The sequence below is a fragment of the Aspergillus lentulus genome, assembly GCF_001445615.1.
Source record: "Aspergillus lentulus DNA, contig: Alt01, strain: IFM 54703, whole genome shotgun sequence".
Classification (NCBI taxonomy): domain Eukaryota; kingdom Fungi; phylum Ascomycota; class Eurotiomycetes; order Eurotiales; family Aspergillaceae; genus Aspergillus; species Aspergillus lentulus.
The window spans coordinates 3434646-3454796 of NW_028322123.1; the positions used below are offsets into that span (position 1 = coordinate 3434646).

At 49.5% G+C, this 20151-nt stretch overlaps 7 protein-coding genes across 7 annotated transcripts; 5 read left to right on the top strand and 2 right to left on the bottom strand.

Moving 5' to 3' along the window:
* Window positions 1-23: 23 nt before the first annotated feature.
* On the top strand, window positions 24-1691 carry ALT_1047 (uncharacterized protein; the record flags this gene model as incomplete). Its single annotated transcript, XM_033564272.1, has 1 exon — window positions 24-1691. The coding sequence occupies one exon, from the start codon at window positions 24-26 to the stop codon at window positions 1689-1691; it is 1668 nt and encodes a 555-aa protein (XP_033420163.1).
* A 69-nt stretch (window positions 1692-1760) lies between these two features.
* ALT_1048 (glycoside hydrolase family 16 protein) lies at window positions 1761-2950 on the bottom strand (the record flags this gene model as incomplete). The annotated part of the gene is made up of 3 exons (XM_089599082.1): window positions 1761-2498; window positions 2547-2800; window positions 2869-2950. The coding sequence occupies 3 exons, from the start codon at window positions 2948-2950 to the stop codon at window positions 1761-1763; spliced, it is 1074 nt and encodes a 357-aa protein (XP_089456746.1).
* A 2587-nt stretch (window positions 2951-5537) lies between these two features.
* On the top strand, window positions 5538-7715 carry ALT_1049 (tryptophan synthase; the record flags this gene model as incomplete). The annotated part of the gene is made up of 3 exons (XM_033564274.2): window positions 5538-5673; window positions 5723-6026; window positions 6083-7715. 3 exons carry the CDS (start codon window positions 5538-5540, stop codon window positions 7713-7715), a joined length of 2073 nt encoding a protein of 690 aa, XP_033420165.2.
* Window positions 7716-8998: 1283 nt separating this feature from the next.
* Window positions 8999-9305, top strand: ALT_1050 (con-10 family general stress protein; the record flags this gene model as incomplete). The annotated part of the gene is made up of 2 exons (XM_033564275.2): window positions 8999-9124; window positions 9180-9305. The coding sequence occupies 2 exons, from the start codon at window positions 8999-9001 to the stop codon at window positions 9303-9305; spliced, it is 252 nt and encodes an 83-aa protein (XP_033420166.2).
* A 2756-nt stretch (window positions 9306-12061) lies between these two features.
* ALT_1051 (uncharacterized protein) lies at window positions 12062-12871 on the top strand (the record flags this gene model as incomplete). The annotated part of the gene is made up of 1 exon (XM_089599083.1): window positions 12062-12871. One exon carries the CDS (start codon window positions 12062-12064, stop codon window positions 12869-12871), a length of 810 nt encoding a protein of 269 aa, XP_089456747.1.
* A 1144-nt stretch (window positions 12872-14015) lies between these two features.
* ALT_1052 (uncharacterized protein) lies at window positions 14016-18573 on the bottom strand (the record flags this gene model as incomplete). Its single annotated transcript, XM_089599084.1, has 7 exons — window positions 14016-15456; window positions 15529-16374; window positions 16422-16770; window positions 16844-17502; window positions 17553-17835; window positions 18245-18331; window positions 18432-18573. The coding sequence occupies 7 exons, from the start codon at window positions 18571-18573 to the stop codon at window positions 14016-14018; spliced, it is 3807 nt and encodes a 1268-aa protein (XP_089456748.1).
* Window positions 18574-19365: 792 nt separating this feature from the next.
* Window positions 19366-20135, top strand: ALT_1053 (uncharacterized protein; the record flags this gene model as incomplete). Its single annotated transcript, XM_089599085.1, has 2 exons — window positions 19366-19613; window positions 19661-20135. The coding sequence occupies 2 exons, from the start codon at window positions 19366-19368 to the stop codon at window positions 20133-20135; spliced, it is 723 nt and encodes a 240-aa protein (XP_089456749.1).
* Window positions 20136-20151: the final 16 nt, after the last annotated feature.

Consider the following 20151-nt stretch of genomic DNA (forward strand, 5'->3'; position numbering starts at 1 on the left):
TCGTCAGTCAAAGAACAAGCAAAATGGACTTCTACGGTACGGCAGTGACGGCCATCACCCAAGTCTACCAAGTAACCATCTTCATTAAAGGCGTCATCTCCGACATCAAAGCCTTTGACGACGACCGGGCCGAGATCCAGCTGAAGCTAAATCTCCAACTCACGACCTTGCTCTTCTTCAAGCGCATCTCCTTTCATCCCGAGCATGGCCTCCTACTGCCGGGAAAGCTGGACCCTTTCATCGCCGACACCGTGGAAGGGCTCCTGGTGCAGATGCGGAAGACCCTCGCCGAGTACGAGCTCGTAGCGGCAAAGTATGGACTCATCGATGAGGAACTTGCCATCGAGCCCGATAAGCCCGCCAAGACGCAGGAGTCGCTGCTGGAGCGCGCAAAGAGCAAGGCCCGATCGCTCAAACTCAAGGGCTACGACTGGTCCTTGTTCGACAAGAAGAGGCTGAACCGCATCCTGGACACTTATACGAAGTGGTCCGAGGACCTGCGCAATCTCATGCTGCACATGTCGCAGGATACGCTGGCCAGGATGGCAGAAAGCGACCACCAGGGATTGCGGAGCAGTGGTCTGGAGCCGGTGATGAAGCGCCGCACGCTGGCGGCGGCCAAGGCACCGGCCGACTATCAGAGTTTAGCTGGGACACTTGCAGAAGAAGGCAAGACAATGGGCGGTTTCCGACTGGGGAAGTGGACGGCGTCGGAATCAGAGGCAATGACGGTGATTGTCGAGTACCACGAGTACGAGAGCAAGCTTAAACGCGACGACCTCGAACCGGACGAGATCGAAGAACTCAAAGACCCGATCCGCAATCTCGCCTGGCTCCTACAGAACACCACCTTCAGCGGCACCTCATCCGACTCACTTGACCAACCAAAGATCTACGCCCTCGAATGCCTCGGCTTCATCGACCAACCCACCGAAGAGCGCACCGTCTTTCTTTACAAACTTCCCCCCTCCGAACCCACCACAGACACAACCCTCACAACCCTCCACGCCTTCATCAACGCCGTCGACAGCCAAACCAAACGCCCACTGAAGAAGCCCTCCCTCAACGACCGCTTCAGCATGGCACACAGCCTCGCACTGACCGTCTCCAACGTCCACGCCTCAGCCTGGCTCCACAAAAACATCTGGAGCAGAGGCATCCTCCTCTTCCTCGAGACACCCAGCGGAACCAGCGCCTCAGGCCTCTACGCGCATCGCCTTACCCCTTCTCCAAAGGACAATACCAAAATCGTCTCCTATCTAAGCGACTGGGGCTACGCGCGCTCCGTCCAGCAAGGCACAGAAATGCGCTCCGACTTCGAGGTCGAGCCGAATCTCTACCGACACCCGGACCGGCAGGGGCGGCCGTCGCACCAGTTTAACCGCGAGCATGATATCTATGCGCTTGGGGTGGTACTGCTTGAGATCGGGCTGTGGGTGACGATGTCGCGGCTGATGGAGGCGAAGATCCGGGAGGCGGAGAACAGCGGGCGGCTGCCGAGGTCGAAGAAGGTGCTGGAGGATTTAGTTGCGCTGGCGCAGCAGGGGTTGCCGAAGGAGATGGGGGTGGGGTATACGAGGGCTGTGTTGGCATGTCTTAAGGGAGAGTTTAGGGGGAGAGAGGGGCCTGCGTTGGCGGTGGATTTTCAGGAGAAGGTTGTGGATGTTCTTGCGGGGGGGATCGAAATGTAGATACAGATACTGTATACAGTTATGCTATTACCTATTGAGATTCAGAACGTCTAGTACAGGCGTGCTAGCTTAGAAAGCAAGTGCGATAGCCAGTGCGAAGAAGACAGTAAAAAAGAACGAGGGCAGATTGCTCACAGCAGCACCGGTGAACACGGCTGAAGCGCTGGCCGAGCTGGATGCGGCAGCAGCTGAGGAAGAAGAGGAAGCAGACGAGCTAACAACCCCACTGCTCGAGGTCTGCACAGAGGCCGGGTAAGTACTTGCCGCAGCAATCAATGCTCGAGAAGAGGTAGAGGTGGAGGCGGAGGTAGAGGACGACGAAGCGGACACACTGACCGAGTTCGAGCCATGGATACCACTGCCGGTAGTCGAGTTCGAGGCCACGATGCTGGTATACGAGCCCGTCTTGTCGGTATAGTTGTACGAGGCAGCAGGATTATAGTTGATGATGTTGACCGACTTGACGTACATGGTGAAGGGGACATCGTCGTAATCCGTCTCACCACCAGCCCACTCAATTGTTCCCTCGCTGTTAGACGAATCGCCTCCGGCCCAGATGCCCAGCTTCACAACCATAGGCGTTTGAGGGAAGTTCTTCCCGTCGACGGCATCGGCATACTCGAGTGAACGCACGGACGTCCCGTCAATGTACCAGGTGATGGCCGCAGCGGTCCAGACAACTTTGTATGTGTGAAATTCGTCCTGGGGGGTGCTGACGGTCTCCCAGATGGCGCGGTCGTAGGTTGTCGTGTTTCCTTTGCCAAAGTAGTTGGTTTCGATCTGGGTGGTGTCGGTTCCAGTGCATTCCTGTCCTGGTCAGTATCTCTCTGTGACATTATAGGGGACAGGACTCACCCAGTCAATCTCATCTAGATCATCCGACTCCATGACGATCGAGCTGACGATACCGGTACCATTGGCTGCTTTCATGACGACCTCCACCTCGCCGAAGAAGATGTAAAAGTTTGTCTCAAGCGTAGGCGCATCGTATCGCTTGTTGATGGTGAATTCGGCTCCGTTACTGCCGTAGGTGACATTGCCTGAGATGGCAGTCCATTCATCGGAGCTGCCCTGGGTGAAATCGGTGGACAGGCTCCATTTCTTCAGGCCTGTGTCAGGGTCACAAGTTGCTAGGCTTGTTAGCAGAGTGAGGTTTTGACTACCAGATCTGGCTTACTGTTGGTAGGATTGCAGCTGGTATAGGTCTGCGCGGCGCCAATGGAGACAAAGGCCGAAATGGCCAGCAATGGCAGCATCATGTTACTGTATGGGTATTAACAAAATTGAAGATCAACGAGTGCATGGATATGAATGAACAAAACCAAGGAATGACTGGTTTATACTGAAAAATCGAGGGAGCAGCCGTTGATGTAGGGCAGCGACCAGCCACATGACGAATCCAGCGTTAACCCCGAGATGGAACGGACCATCGTTCGTCTGGCGTGACACGCACTCTGGTCGGACATAAATGCTCAATTCTAACGTAATTCTTCTCTAGTGCTCTGTAGAATTAAAAGGACAGCCCTCTGAAAGCTTACTGGTTGGGACGCGTGGCATGGTGGAGAAGGCTCCATGGACGGGGTAGCGGGATCGAATAAGCTGCGTCGTGATTGAATCGGATTCGGGCCGCTTCCAGGCAGAAGCGTTCAACAATAGATTGATAATTATACTCAATTGAACTTCACATATGCCCAAGAAGACACTGTCTGGTACTCTATCACAGAGTTGGTGGTTGGTATTTGCTTGTCTAGGTCCTCTTAACTACACGTACCATTCACCCTCGCTGCAAACCCTATGAACTGCGTGAATATGGGCTCCCCTCAGTCCAATAATTGACTGGCAGAAATAAGTACTCCATATCTGATTCAAAATCAACTTCACAGACGGTCGTCCAACTGTTAATTAGTGTGCGCTAATAGTACAAATCGCAAGCAAGACTACAAGATAACGAACCAGAGACAAATCTAAGATAGCATATTTCTCAATCAGATTTCAAGAGAGTGCTGTAATCCTTTACCAAACCATTAATTGGCTGACACCAGCTCAGTCACGTAGAAACTCATTTGTATATATATAGACCACTCCACAAGTCACAAAGCCAAGCTTTCGGCATAATTCTTATCGGCTCTAGGGAGGAAAGTGGCTGAAATATTCGTTTATGACTCGTCCGCCTGGACCCACTTCCTCTTACTAAAATTGCTACTGTGGAGCTACGTAAATCCAGACTTCTGCGAATGATTGCGCGGCATCCGTCGTCCATCGTGGTTGGATGCGTAGTCGGCCGCGTCACTGCTTTGATTTGCTTTCCAACCTCGGAATAGCATCCCTGGGACACTCAGAGTCAACTCTCAATATTCGACAGGAGGGAAAGAAGAAAGAACCGAGACAACTAGGACTCTTCCGTGACATTGGTGTTTCGGCTCCATGGAATGATCACCCGTCTGATATCAGAGATATGGACTATAAATAGGCTCAAATAGAATATTTTTACACCTCCAATTTTAAACTGCGTACATGGTGAAGTTGGATCAGCCGCACCACACTCGGGAGTTAATCTTCAGTTCATCTGTGACTTCTCAAGACTACTTCTCATAAAATGTCACCGGTAGATCCATCCTCAGGAAGGTCGCAACAGGCACCGGAAACAAACTGCCACGGGGGACTCCTGTCTTCAGAGGTTGAGGGCTTTGCAACTTTGCCAATTACCTTACGGTAAATGCTAGATAGTTCACTGTCCTTATTAGAGAAATTTAATTAATTGCAGGAACAATTGATTAAACTATGGATGGCCAGACGCAATATTATAGGAGTGGTCCTTTTTCAATGAAATGTTTACCGTCCTTGTTGTACCCATAGGGTGGTGAATGTCCAACAGCTGTAACTTTGACGCATTTTTTGCGACTGCTGGAAGCAATGTTTTAGTCACCTCCTGCTTCCCCAGTCCACTTGCCTTTCATTGAGGTCCATGCTGCGTCGGTGTTGTACGAATCTGCTTATGTTTATCGTGACCGCTGCCTTTTCTTTACATTTCTGAACCAATTTTTATGCATTTCGGCGGGGTTGATGTGCAAGACCCTCGCCGGATCTAGATACTACCAGGTCCACGTAACAACCTCTGAAGCCATTCCAACCGAGCAGCTCTCGCCCGCCGGTAAAAGGAGCATCTAGCACAAAGATATCAAATCCATGCCAACAACAAGGGAACACATGCAACTCAGCCGACACCCTGGCCTTGTACAAACGGTCCAGAATGGGAGAAGCATTCTGAGAAGTAGGTAAAGGAGAGACCAGTGTTTTGTCAGTGAATTCGCAAAAGATGGTCATTTGCTTACGCTGCATGACAATGCAATGTTATTGCAGAGTAGAATCTCCATCGTGGTACAATTTATGTAGAGGCTACCTACGTAACACGGTCTCATTATTTTCGTATCAGCCACATTGTCTCTGCTCTTTACAAATCTGTCAAAGCTTGGTCAATTCATCGTATGAGAAATGTATTCAGAATGTTGGGGACAATGAGAGACCGAATGATTAGTATAGCTTTACTCTGTGATGTGAATATCCAGCGCTGTGCTGATCCCCTATCCGGAGTAATAATAATCTGCTATACTCATACTGATTAGGAAGATCTGTCTCCTATAGCTTTAGGGCAAAGAAAATCCGCTAGTCGTGCATCTAGTCCCAGTTCTTGTTAGTACACAGGATGGTAGATTGATAGATGGTCCGTTCCGTCGCCTTGTCTCTCCACTTGCCCGTGACTCATAGTCAATCAGGAAAATCTATTTTAAAACGATCATGAACCTTCGTCAGTTGTGTATTTTGCATCATCCAAACAATTAATTCATCATGGATCACCTCAAACAAATATTTGCGCAATGCCACCAGGAAGGCCGTCCAGCGCTGGTCACGTACGTGACGGCCGGATTCCCCACGGCGGAGGAGACCCCGGACATCATGCTGGGCATGCAGGCCGGAGGAGCAGGTGAGTTATTTAGTCTAGAGGGTGAATTGACCCTGATACAACTGCATAGATATCGTCGAACTGGGCCTTCCTTTTACCGATCCCATCGCAGACGGTCCGACCATCCAAAGGTCGAATTTGAAGGCCCTCGAGCATAGGGTCACAATCACCTCGATGTTGGAGATGGTTCGGACCGCGCGAAGAAAAGGGTTAAAGGCGCCGGTGCTGTTTATGGGTTACTATAATCCTATCCTACAGTATGGGGAGTCGAGGCTTTTGGCGGATTGCATCGACGCCGGGGTCAATGGCTTCATTATTGTTGATCTGCCTCCGGAAGAAGCTGTTCGATTCCGCAATGGCTGCATAAAGACGGGGTATGACTACAACCAACATTAACAATGGATGGGTGAACTAATTGACTCGTGGACAGTCTCTCGTACGTCCCTTTGATCGCCCCCTCCACCACCGAAGATCGCATGAAGGTCCTCTGCAACATGGCCGATTCATTTATCTATCTTGTCTCCCGCATGGGCGTCACCGGCGCCACCGGTACCCTCAATTCAGCCCTTCCCGCCCTCATCCAGCGCGTCAAGGAGTTGTCCGGCAATGTCCCTGTGGCCGTGGGGTTTGGAATCAGCACTCGCGAGCATTTCCTCAGCGTGACCTCCATCGCTGACGGCGCCGTCATCGGCAGTCAGTTGATTACGATCCTCGATGATGCCCCTGTCGGACAGGCCGCCAGGGCAGTCGAGGACTATTGCTCACAGATTACACAAAGAAAGGTTACCAGTGCGCCTGATGCGTCAATGGAGGCGAGCGCAGTCGTCCAGCCTGCTGTAGACAGTGATGTGGCTGCGATGGCCGACGGAACAGGGCGGTTCGGTGTCTTCGGCGGTCAATACGCCCCAGAGGCCTTGACCACCTGTCTGGCTGAACTTGAGGCCGGTTTCGAGGCCGCTCGCAATGATCCCACCTTCTGGGAGGAATACCGATCGTACTATCCGTACATGGGTCGTCCCTCCAGCCTACACCTGGCTCCGCGACTGTCCGAACACGCAGGCGGCGCGAATATCTGGTTGAAGCGGGAGGACCTCAACCACACGGGATCCCACAAGATCAACAACGCCCTGGGCCAGATCCTGGTTGCGCGTCGGCTGGGTAAGACGGAGATCATCGCCGAGACGGGTGCGGGTCAGCACGGGGTCGCAACTGCCACTGTCTGCGCTAAATTCGGCATGAAATGCACCATCTACATGGGTGCCGAGGATGTCCGTCGGCAGGCCTTGAATGTATTCCGGATTCGCTTGTTGGGGGCTACGGTTGTCCCTGTTGAATCGGGGTCGCGCACGCTCCGGGACGCGGTAAACGAAGCCTTCCGAGCGTGGATAGCGCGTCTGGATACTACGCATTACATTATCGGGTCTGCGATCGGGCCTCATCCCTTTCCGACCATGGTCCGCACATTCCAGAGCGTGATCGGTGAGGAGACCAAAGCTCAGCTGCGAGACCTGGGCAAGAGCCCGGATGCGGTGGTTGCCTGTGTTGGGGGCGGCTCGAACGCTGTCGGCATGTTCTATCCATTCTCTGAGGACGCCTCCGTCCAGCTGGTCGGCGTGGAAGCCGCAGGAGATGGCTTGGATACGGAACGGCATTCAGCTACCCTGAGTCGAGGCTCGGTTGGGGTTCTGCATGGGGTTCGCACTTATGTGCTGCAGAACCAGCATGGACAGATCTCCGACACTCACTCAGTCTCTGCGGGACTGGATTATCCTGGCGTTGGACCGGAATTAGCGCACTGGAAAGAGAGCAACCGGGCGACATTCCTTTCGGCCACCGATGCCGAGGCCCTGCAGGGCTTCCGACTGCTGAGCCAGCTGGAAGGCATCATTCCCGCGTTGGAGACCTCGCACGCTGTCTGGGGGGCAGTCGAGGTAGCCAAGCAGCTGGGACCCGGCAAGGATCTCGTGTTATGCTTGAGTGGCCGTGGGGACAAAGACGTGCAGACCGTGATCGATGAGTTGCCCACGGTAGGGCCTCAGATTGGATGGGACTTGCGGTTTTAGAGGTTATAGTATACCGCGTATGCGTTAGACAGAGTTAGATAGATCAAAAGGGTGTGCAATAGCAATGAGAAAGCCTCCATAAAAGCCGACCAGTAAAGCCATGCGTATCATAGACGTGCCTGGCTAAACTAACACCTAAAGGAGAGGGCGACCAGAATGACTATTCACAGAACAACTGTTAAAATTATGGCCTCAGGCAGCCATCACATAAAGTGGAGCTTACCGGGCCGCTAGCCCGCATTTGGTGATCACGTGCTTAACTCCCTCCATGTATGCGGCATACCCGGCATCAATGGGCAGCAGCCTGAAGGAAGTGTCCATCAATGGAATGATTGGGAACTAGAAGAACTCAAGCCAATGAAGGTTCTGGAAGAGTCTTCTAGCCAGGTAGCAAATGTCAATGTTCTCATACACATACAACAAGGGTGAGATCTGGTGGATCTGGCATGGCACTGTTTGCAAGGTATTATGCAATATTACCCTTTTGAGACTAGCGGCGTCCCCAGCCTCGACCCATCAGACAGATCAAGTGAGGTAATAATGATTGAAGATGGCCATGATGAGATGCCACCACCCTGCAATGACTGGGCAATGCCTCATATTCCAGCTCAACAATGTGATGTGTCGACTTGTCACCTCATTGACCAATTCTATGGCGTCAGTAAGCAACCTTCAGCAAGCTCAGTGGATGAATGAGGTATGGTCGGATGTTGTCATGGTGAGGTTTACATTTCTGAAACATGCAATCTCTGGTCAAGCAACAAGGCAATCGGCCCTAATACGTACCCCAGAATCGACTAGCTTTCTTGTTCCAGGATCTGTGGGCCCAGGCCCGCAGATCTTCCATCAGTCACCATCAGTGATGTCTCTGAGACTGAGGTAAATGCAAGGACGCCTGATTCTAACAGGGTCAAGCATCTCAGCAATTCACTGCCATCTCAAGGGTACCTCCTTAATGGCTGCTATCTGAGATCCCAACACAATTGGCCCCACCGATGATGTCGATTGACCTCATCTCCAGAATACTGTAGCAGTCACTCGAAGTGCATCAGAGTGGATACAACAGGCGATCAACATTCCCAACATGGAATACCAACGGCATCAGTCACAGTCCTCCGGCTACATCATCATGTAGTCAGCTCGCTCTCTCAAGCATAAATACCCGCCTTTCCCTCGCCCTGATCCATCCAAATCATCAGATCAAATCACCAGAACAATCAAGCATCTACTGAACTATCTCTCAAATCAATCCACTACTTCAAATCACTTCAACTACCATCAAAATGTCCTCCAACCAGAACCCCGGAAACTTCGCCAACCGCCCCCACGAGGAGGTCGAGAACATTGCTCGCAAGGGAGGCCAGTCCAGCCACCAGGGTGGTTTCGCCAGCATGGACCCCCAGAAACAGGTACGTCTACACAACACTCTTGCACTTTGACGACAATACTAACTGATGTCTACAGAGAGACATCGCTTCCAAGGGTGGCCAGGCCTCCAGCGGTAGCTTCCAGCCCGGTGAGGAGCGTGCCCGTGAGGCTGGTCGCAAGGGTGGCCGCGCCACCGGTGGTACCGACTACCCCGAGGAATAAATCGGACAATATGAGTGACGACCTTGAGTGATGATGAATGGACTCGCTGGCAGCGCCACATGTACTATACTTTGAATGAAACAATGAACTTTCACTGATATATTCAAACACTTTAGTAGTACAGAAAGTATTCGACGGAGACATTTTGGAGTATTGATTTGAGATGATCTCTTGTTATAATGCTACGGACCTACTTTGGTCCATAATTCACTAGCAGAGGGATCGTTCGTTAAAGGAGATTAGACTGCAGGCGATGCAAAACAAATGTGCTGGTCATAGTTCGACAATAGTTCGACAATAAAACATTTATGTACTAGGTTGAAATCCACACGGACACTATAAGCCATCCCAGGCTCTTAGGCACTCAGCTGCCGCAGACAGCCAGACGGCTTTGAGCAATCTGGTCAGCATGGGCGGGACATCTGTGATGCAAGCGGCGGTTGTTGTTTAGCAACATCCCATCTTCCACTGCTTAAGCGAGACCTTTAATTTGTAAAGTTTGCTCTGAGGTTATATACAGGAAACTGATTCATGATGATTTCTTTGCAAATCTTCCACGCTCTTTCAGATCGAGGATCTCTGGTTGACATTTCTCTTAGCTAACGAATAGATCTGTCCACACTATCTGCAAGTTTACCTGTAGTGACCAAGCTTTTTTGCTTCCCATGCTGCAGCTTTATCAAGAAAATAACCATGGACTGCACAAGATAATGTAGTGTACACCACCAAGGCGAGATATTGTAAAGCCAGGAAGTGTCAGGGCAGTCAGGAAACAGTGACAGCATCTGATATGCTGATTCCACACATGAATCGGCCAACTTCTTGCATAGCGCACTGCTAGGTTGCTTCGTTGCTCGACGAAGATAGGGCTGAAGAAGCAGAAGCTTTGTACTGTAGAAACGAAATGCCAGGCTTACTCGCTGCCTGATATAAACATCAGACTGAACTTTTGTATCCTGAAACTGTAGTTCAGGTGAAAGCCGTGAGGACCAGTCGCCTAATTTTGTATTTAGCGAAATGGTGATATCCTCATGGACATTCCACGGTTCACTCGAACCTGCAGGAGCATATAGAGATTCAATAGACTGCCTCATCAAAAGGGTCAGCTGAACAAAAGAAAGAAAATAGCGCGAACTATCAAGTGCAGGCCCACGGCTCTCTTCTCTATCTGTCTCCAGGCCGTCAGGTACAGACGCTATAGACGTCCGAGATGCCTCTGAGTTCTGACCAATAGTTAGCATACTCCGTTCAGACCTTCGCTTCCGGGGACATCGTACGGACCATATTCTTCCTCCGATTGATAGCTCACTCTAGTATACTCTGTAGTATCCTGTTTATATTAAAGCAATCATTTGCTTGTGATGCTATCACCGAACAGGCTACATTCCCGGCCTTGACAGAAAGACGGTCAAGTCTTCAGAGAATACGAACGGAGTACAGTCACCGTCGGCGCTGGGGCCCGGATGATACATACCTTGGATGAATACTGGAGCAGTTTCGTGCCTAGTTCCACCATATTTTATAACAGCATTCTCTGATGCAATAATACCATAGTGTGTTTGTGGCTCACTGTCCTCACGTTCATCCCTTGCCACGTCCTACTCCATTAGACACCCATCGCAAGTAGCTGCAGTTGGAGGATGCTTATACTGGATTTAGAACAGTCAGTCATATTGGCATTCTAGTCACCTGAAGTTTCATTACATCCGTGCATTTTTTTCGCATCACTTTGTCGTTAAAAGAAGGATAAAGAGGGTCTTTGATTAGTGCATTAGTTCTCATCGTGTTAACTGCAGCTAGCAGTAAACTTGGTGGATTGTTTAATGACCTAGTGCGGGTGAGTTGCCCATTCTTACTAACTTTGCCCATATCATGCTGGAACACACCACCACAGGTGCCTGTAGGATAACTGATCATGATATCACTGAGCTGTATGTTATTAGCAGTGGATGGAATTCCTCCTCTAAAACTGACCATCAGCCCAATCCATAGTGACTTGGAAAATGTATGCATCATGTTATTAGCAACTGTTGTCGCTAATCATCCTATATTACCCTCCAGGACACGCGATCGCAACATAATGTCTGCCGATTCGGCCCAAGTATACATTTATATCTGCATTATCCTGCTCCTTGAGAGTCCCAATCTCTCATTAAGCATTTCCTGAGCTGCAGCTGTCTCAATAGGCAGGGCACAGATCCAGCTAATCTGGTACTCTTCCAGTGTGGGGGAAGACATCGTTCTCCAGCTGTATTAGCAGCAGAACACAACATACGCACTGTATAGAGAAGAAGATGGAAAGATCAGGCATTCACACAAGGATCACGGATGAATTAGAGATGATCAAAAGATTGTCAGTTGCAACAAAGGAGGGAGAAGTCAATGAGCTGGCACTGCCAAGATCAGTCTTGTAAAGATAACAAGGCTGACAATGTTGGTCAGTCAACAGTGCGGGGTCATGGCGGCAAGACATGAAGCATCATTGGATGGATTCAGGAACCTCGGATATAATCAGCCTATATGTAGTTTGCCCCTGAACCATCCTAATTAAGACACTTTGCGCTTCCTGATTCTCTCATTTAGTTACATATTGAGCTGAATGGAACTTGCTATTCCCATTGCAAATCTACAGGTTATGAGCCCACTCTCTTTAAAGAGCCTCAGGGTTTACCTTTGCCATTACCCACTTTTCAGTTCTCTTAATAAGTCTTTTTGATCCACAGTGACCCATTCCTCCTCCAGGCTCGGCTTGAGCGATGAGCGGCGGACCAGGCGGAGGAGGGCTGCCTCCATGTGTTGGTGAAACATATTCGGGATTCATTGAACCGACTTCGGGCAGTACGTTCGATACTGGGGAAACTATCAATATTTCCTGGTACGGTGGAAGGGTGCAGTATGGAGCAGGCCTAACAGCAATTTGGGATTTGGTGCTGGTGCACAGCAATGATACTACTGGTTGGGAGAAAGCAATATTCAACTCCAAGGCGTTCACTTTAGAGTCTAATCGAACGGGCCTCTTTTGGTTTTCCGATCCATGCAACAATACGGTGTTCCATCAAAAATGGACTATTTCAGCAGACCTGAATTTCTCAAGCACCGATTTTGTACTGATCGCCAAGAACGTGACGACTGATACCGAAAACAGAACTTATACCAGCGATCCTTTTGTCATTCGGGAGAAAGTGGCATCCGCTACGATAGCGTCCATTGCCACCTCAACCAGCATCAGTGGTACAACTTCGTCCTCTTCAACATCACGGCCAACGGGTACAAGCCAAGATTCGCAGCTTTCTACTGGTGCCAAGGCAGGTATCGGCACTGGCACTACGCTGGCTGTTATCACTTTTCTGCTACTGGGATACTGGCTATACCGAAGGAGAAGGGACCGTAAGAAGCGCGGTGCACCAACTAGCGCTGCGGAGGGATACCAGAAGCCAGAATTAGACGGGCAAATCATGAAAAGCCCAGTTGAAGAGGCAGATGGGCAGCAAATTTTTGAGGTTGACGGAGGTAATGCGACTAAACAGAAGATACCGCCGCAAGATCCTGTCGAGTTGCCCATATGATGACCACATCTTAAGTGGCGGCCTCACGCCCATATTCTTTATTTGTTTACCTTATTTATCTCCTACACCGCTTTTGAGTTTTCTGACATCGAGGAATAAGGCCTCAGCTCATGTACTATGTAGTCTCCCTATCCACCTATGAAAGTGGACCATATGTGGTCTGCCTTGCTGACCAGCGACCATATCAGCACCGATATCGCGGTAGACGCGGGGAGGGCAGTTTGGTTCGGCCATACGAGGGGAGCTGGGCCGGACCAGACATGGGAATAGTGGGAAATCAACACGCCTGTCGCGCTTTCGAAACGCATCTCGCGGGATACACAGGGATGCTTAATGTCGAAATGATCGGGGGCTCTATTATCGAGGTGCATCTACATTTCTCGCCTCAGTAACCGAACCTGTATGGATCTTTTTTCACTTCTTCCCTTGTTGATCTTTATTGCGGAAAAGGATGGACAGGTCCGTTGGGCTCTAAAACTGCAGCACCAGTGGGTATAGTGTTCCACTATGGGACGATGAGAAGTATGCGAAGATCGGTACGACTCTTACGGATAACGCTTCGCGGCAGCTGGAAAGTATGTTTGATGTCGAAAGCATTACCATGCAGTGTAGTCGGGAGAAGCCAGTGGAAAGCATTCCAAGACCTTTGGGTGGCTTAGGATAGCCTGGGTCAATGGGTATGATCTAACAATTTGCAAGTTAACCAGGTTGTGCATTGCAGGCATACCTTCATCAATTGGATAATATAGAAATATAGAAATATAGATATATAAAGATATTATAACCAATTAATCAACTCTCTTCTTATTGCCTTTTAACTGAAGTAGGTTAGTTTGAGTGCTCATGATTTTAAGCTCTACCAGGCCTTCTTCTATCTAGAGCGCTATGTTGATTGCTTCATGAATTGAATACTAATACTGTGCGGCAGAGCCAATAGTCATACCATTATCTGTGTAACAACATTTGATATAAAATTATATGAAGAGAACCACATATAGCTGTTATTCCCTCCTATATCAACCAATGTCACTATTTACATGAACAATTTAGGAACCCATATACACTTTTAGTACCACAGGGTAACCCCCGATTCACAGCGACTCGGCCACCAATACTTTAAAAGTACAATCAAGAATCCACCAGACTAACGCTTATGAATGCGTGTTTTCCCCTCAAAAATTATCGCCATGTTGCCAGCTAACGGTGATGGTTTTTCGATTGCAATTCCGCCATGGTCCATACGCTCCCACCTTCGTAGCACTTGCTCAGATTCGAGCGTTCTGAAGTGGCCTTTGCCCAGTGATCTCCTCCGCGCATCAAGAACTTTGGTCATTAACGCCAACGCGCTTTCTGCTTGGCCTTGGGACTTCCAAACCAGTGCAAGATTGTGCATGCTTAATAATGTCTCCATGTGCTCAGAACCTCTGATCTCCTGCTGTGCAGCTATGACGTCCTGCCATTCTCTCGCAGATTCGTCAAGGAGTCCTTGATAATGATGAATTAATGCTAGGTGCGCTTTGGCCCACAGCGTATGTGGATGATTCACCGGTAAAACTGATTTTCGCCCTGCAATAACTTGCTTGCAGACTTCTTCCGCTTCGACCCATCTCTCCTTTCTGATGTATATATTGGTCAGTATTAATAACGATGTCAGAGAATCCCGGTGGGTTTTCCCTAGAACCTCTTCCCTCGCTTCGATGACATTGCTGATAAGCTCCAGTGCCTCATCTAGTCTGTCTTGTCTCACATAAGTGGCCGCAAGATCTGCGGCGGCTGTGAGCGTTGCTGGGTGCCTATCGCCTTGTATCTTCTTTCTTATGCGCAGAACATCGAGTTTCATTTTCTCCGCAGCTTCTAGAAGATAGAATGCGTGGTAGGCAGCTGCTAACCTAGCCATAGCATCCACTGTCGTGATGTTGTCAACACCCAGTTCGGATTTCATGTTACCAATGACGAGTTCGAGTAGCTCAATTGCCTCCTCCCACTTGTTCTGGCCACAATATGTGGCGCTAAGAGCTGTTGCAGAGTTGAAAATGCTGTGTTTGGTGCAGTTGAGCCTCTGAAAAGTTTTGTAGACGTAAGCTTGCAAGTCTTCGGCTTCTTTATAGCGGGCCTGGTCGAAGTAAATCCAAGCTAGTGAGGCCATTGATTCTAGCGTTTCCTTATGCTCATCACCGAGCACACGTCTCCTATACGATAGAGCTTTTTTCTGCAGCTCTTCCGCCTCATCCAACGTCCCTAACATTCTGAAAGCCCAGGATAATCGAGAAATTACGTCAATTTCTTGTGCTTCATTTTCGTGCGGGAATTTTCTCCTTTTCTTCATGACTTGCAGGTCCAGATCCCTTGCGTCCTGCCATCTCTCATTGACCTCGAACATAGTCCAATAGCTGTCGTATGCATCGTCAAAATATTCCTCTGGAAGATCTAGCTCAACTCTAAAGCGCTCCAGAGCATGTACGTGGGGGAGCAGATGGCGGTAGAACGAGTAATCAGTTGTTTCAGATTGTCGTTCGATGGCGGCTGCCAGAATGGCTATTGCCGTCCGGAAGGTAGCCGCTTGTTGTTCCTTGGTCATTCGATGCCTTATCCAGTAGTGGACCAGTGGGTGGAGTGAATATGTGCTGGCAGTGTGATGTATCTCGATGAATGAATACCTATACAGTGTCTGAATCGCTGTTCTAAACACGATTGGGTCCCACTCCCCATATTTATCCACCGACAAAATCTTGGTTGGGAGATCAGATGTTCCCTTGGTTGTCGCTTCAACATTTCCGCCGCATGGTTTTGCCAAGCTGACCCTTGTAGCCCTCCGGAAGATGTCTTCCATTATGTCATTTGGGTGAAAGAATGAAAAAACTTGCATCAGACCGAGCGTACTATCCGCGAACTCTAACTGCTTGTTGTCATTTTGGATAGCGCTGAGCGAAGTTTCCCATGCGGCGATCAGGTTATTGTGATAATTCGATGCCCCTCTCATGGCCGGATCTGCTAGAAGTCGGAACGGATGCCGTCTGAAGATCTTGAGGTAGCCGCTGAAGTTACAGAAACCACTGCTTATTGAACTAGCAGCATGTTGAATTGCAAGGGGAACATATCCGAGTTCGTGAACTATCGCTTTCATCCTTTCGTGCGTTTCGGGAGTATATTTTTTGTTGTACGAGAGCCTTGATAGTAACAACACTGCCTCATTCTCGGTCATCTGCCCAACTTGTGCAAACCCATCCTCATCTGCCAGTTCCCGCATATTAGGATTTCTTGTGGTGATCAAAGTGTTCCCATATCTGCTGTCCACAAGGAAGCCTTCGATTGCTGCCGGAGCTTCATCGGCGTTGTCAAAGATCAAGAGCCATTTCCTGCGTTGAGATGAGAGCCATTGAACTATCGAATCTGCGGAGTATACTACTCCGTTGGTTTTAGCATCCGGGTCGAGAGCGATCTCTCGAAAAGATGAATTCAACGTTTCGGTATTCGAAGCGTCAACCAGGAATATCTTCCAGAAGCTGCGACATTGGTCAGCCGTATACCAAATCTCGCAAAGAGTACATACATGTCAGCGCACTCTTCTGCGAATTTGAGACAGATTTGCGTCTTGCCAAAGCCTCCGGGCCCATAAAGTACAAAATCTCTTCGATGGACACGCGGGACAGCAGTTGAAGAAAAGAAGAGTCTCAATTGTTGGATGAAATCCTCGCGTCCTGTAAATTGCTTGCTTGGAGATTTCAACTGCTTTGATGGGCCACCTAGCACTGACTTTAAAGTCTGCTGCTTCTTGAACACCCGAGATGCGATTCTCGCGGTTGTCTGAAGAATAATGGGCGAAGAGTTTGGGGCATCTTCGGCGGGTCGCTTGAGTGAACCTTCGCGCGGGGAGCAGGGTGAGGAACCTAGAACGGCCGCTTATAACAATCAATAAGCGAAAAAAAATACTTATCAAGGTTACAGGAACGTGCTAAATTTTGATTTGCTTACCTCGACTTGGTCCACTCTCCAAGGGTGCCAGGGGAATTGGTGTAAAGTCAAGAAGTGATCGCAGGCAGGCTGCCGAGCTGGCCGCCGCAAAGCGCTGCCACTGCTTGTTCTTATGGCTATCGGCATAGTCCGCCACTCCCTTAATCAGAATACATGGTAGACTATCCCATATGCCGGCTAATTCCATTTCGAACCCAATCACACCCTCGTCCTCAGAAACCTGGTCTCGGTACGTAGCGGACTTGATCACCATATCTCCCGATGCCACAAAGCCGAAGTGCAAATTGGGACAGGGAGTGTGAACATCGGGGGTCCGACGGCGAGAAATCACAGAATCCTCAATTTTCGAGACATCAAAGAAACATTGACAATTTGTTGGACTGTGCTCGTACGTTGACCGAAACAATATATCCTTCTGTGAGCCTGGATACGGGATTTCTTGTGCTTCTTGAATCTTCGCAAGATGAAATAAAAGCTCCGGCATCAGCAGCTTATGCGATGCTTTCATCATTGCAATTATGGATCGAATTTCTTGGCTCGGTCTTCCCAGATTGGATGTCAGCGTATCTTTGCGGACGAAGCCATTCGGTAGACGTGTCCCGAGGTCATATTGGACAACACCATGACTGACAATAACGTCTCCAAGAAGAATGTCTCTTCTGGCTCCAGGTTGGTCCATATCCTGCGCAAACGGAACGCCACCACACACCCAAGTAGAAATGAAAGCTCAATTCCAGGATAACTTCGCTTAAGATGGACTGCCACACTAGCTGCAGCTTGCTTGCCGGCGTTAGGCATGTGGACTAGGATGATATTGTATTCACCGATACGTCCTAGTGTATAAGCATTGGCATCATCGGAAGCCTTCGTCAGATTTTGGTATTGATCTCCACTGTACACCACTTCGAAGAGTGGCAACACCGCCTCAGCTTCCAGTGGAAGGGCACAAAGGACTGCGATCTTAAAATCCGTTCGATTGACAGGTGGATTGGCTGTTGCCATACTTAGCACCACTTTGTAGTTAGACAGGGAGAAACAATTGATTTGTCAACGATATGGTATGGCGAGATGCCGGCCATTTCTCACCCGAGATACAGATCTCCGTCAAAACATGGCACCCGGCCAGGCTACCTGCTTTTAAACCTCTGCGAGTTGCCTACTTCTTACCATACAGACCTGTGTAGGCTCTCTTTGTTGAAGTGTGGAAAAGGCTGGGACAGGGGCAGGCGGCTATGCTGAAGGAAAGAAAACTACAGCTACGAATCAATTGCGCCACCTCGACTTCCCGAACGTGTGCCAAGAATTGGACAGTTTAACTGCTCTCCTGACTCGCAAGGTGCCCATGAGAGGTTTCTATTACTGTATTTTAGGGCTCGAGGAACCGGATTCCTGGTTTCATACCAATGCCGGAGTTGATCGCGTAGACCGAGCGGGCGTCAAAACCGGGGAGCATGTTTGTGCCGTAATCACGCTTGGCGCGCCTTGACACTAGGGTTTGGGTAGAGCCTTTGTTTTTGCCGGGCTGAAACACGCTTCGACCCTCACTGTACACTGCAGACTCAATACAAGGATACATTTTCACAGCTACAATTCCAGATCTCGGCGAGTTTGGAAACATAGCACAACTCTTGGCCTTTTCCCGTGGATCCCAGAAGATTCAGTGCGTAAGAAGACACCTGCACCAAATCCCCTGGACCTAGAGGAATGGCAGAAGTGGCTTGATCCATCATGGTGCTTGATTACACGCATTGTGAACTATAGATGACCAGAACCTGGGTAAGCAGGTTTACAATCATGACTCCCCATGTGTTTGCTAACGATGAGCAATGACCAATGACTATAGAATATTCAAGTTTGTTAGAGACTCCAGACGAGGCTCTGATCACACTTCAACCTACTGTCACAGCTCTTACTGGAAAATGCTTGTCTTGTGGACGAGAGCGGAGGACTCGGACGAGGATAGGGGAACTGAGAATGGGATGCTGGTCAGTCTGTTTGTATTGAGTACATGACGGAGGCTGATTCTCCACGATCAGACCAAGATCGAAATTGAGCAACTTCGGTACGTCCTGTAGCATTATACGAGATATGCACAGTCTTCAGATGAAATACGACTCTGTGTAATTGTGAAGGGCTGTGGTGATACTAAAAGTAGATTTAATGCAACTCTTCCTAGGACGTTTCAGTATACATCAAGTGTTCTTGCCAGCCGACCTATACATATCCATAGGTATGCAAGAGTCGATACTGATAACCCATCCGGTATGGTATACCCAAATGCCGACCCCAACTTCCGGATAGAGCGATAACTGGCTTGATAACACTACTCCAACTGCTATCAAACCCTGAATGCATTGGAGATAAGCTAACAGCCGTCCTGTGGCTGTTCATCCTCTTATCGCCCGATTGGTATATTTCGAAGATAAGCATCATTGGGGTCATCTATATCAATTCTCGATGCCACGCTATAATCTATATAACAACAGCAGAGACACCTCATTTCTCTGAGAGGGTGACACAACATGGCCCAATCCAACGACCTACAGGTCCTCCCCCCAAGCACCGGCTATGGCATCGTGGCAGTGCCCGTCGGGCTTATTCTGCTCTGGGGACGGATGTCGACAGTAGCTGCGGTCATGGCACCGTGGCTCGGTTTCGCCTGTGGCATTGCGGTTTGGTTCGTTACTGCAATGAAACGGTCTGGGGCGATTAACATCGAGGCGACGGGGGATGGGACGAATGCCGCTGCGGGAATCTTGCTTCCTTTGGCGTTGGTATCGTCTCTGCTGTGGTTCTGAGCTATCTTTTTCCGAAGAGGTTTCCGTGTATGGATGCCCAGGTCGCGCCGGGAATTGAGGCAGTGACTCCGACGCCTCAGGAGGACGCAGTGCAGCCATCGAAAGCTGTCGACGGTTATGAAAAAGGGACACCGGCACCGGCAAAGAATGAGATTGTCGAGTTTGTCCATGACAAGCAGATCGAGCCTATGAATCCAATTCTGGCCCGTAAGGCAGAACGCCTGGCGCAGGGAGCGAGTATCGCCTTTATCCTCATCGGCGTGATCCTCGTGCCGTTCACTCTCTTCGGAACCAGCTACATGTACAGCAAGCCGTTCTTCACCGGCTGGGTAGTCGTGTCGCTGATCTGGATCTGGGCCACTGTCATCATCTGCGTGGTATACCCAGTCGTCGAAAGTGCCGGGGCGCTGGGAGACATTTCTAGAGGACTATGGATGGACATGAAAGCGTTGATGGGAGTGAAAAAGAAGAGCTTGCAGACCAACGCCGTCTAATTATATCTAGTTAGTT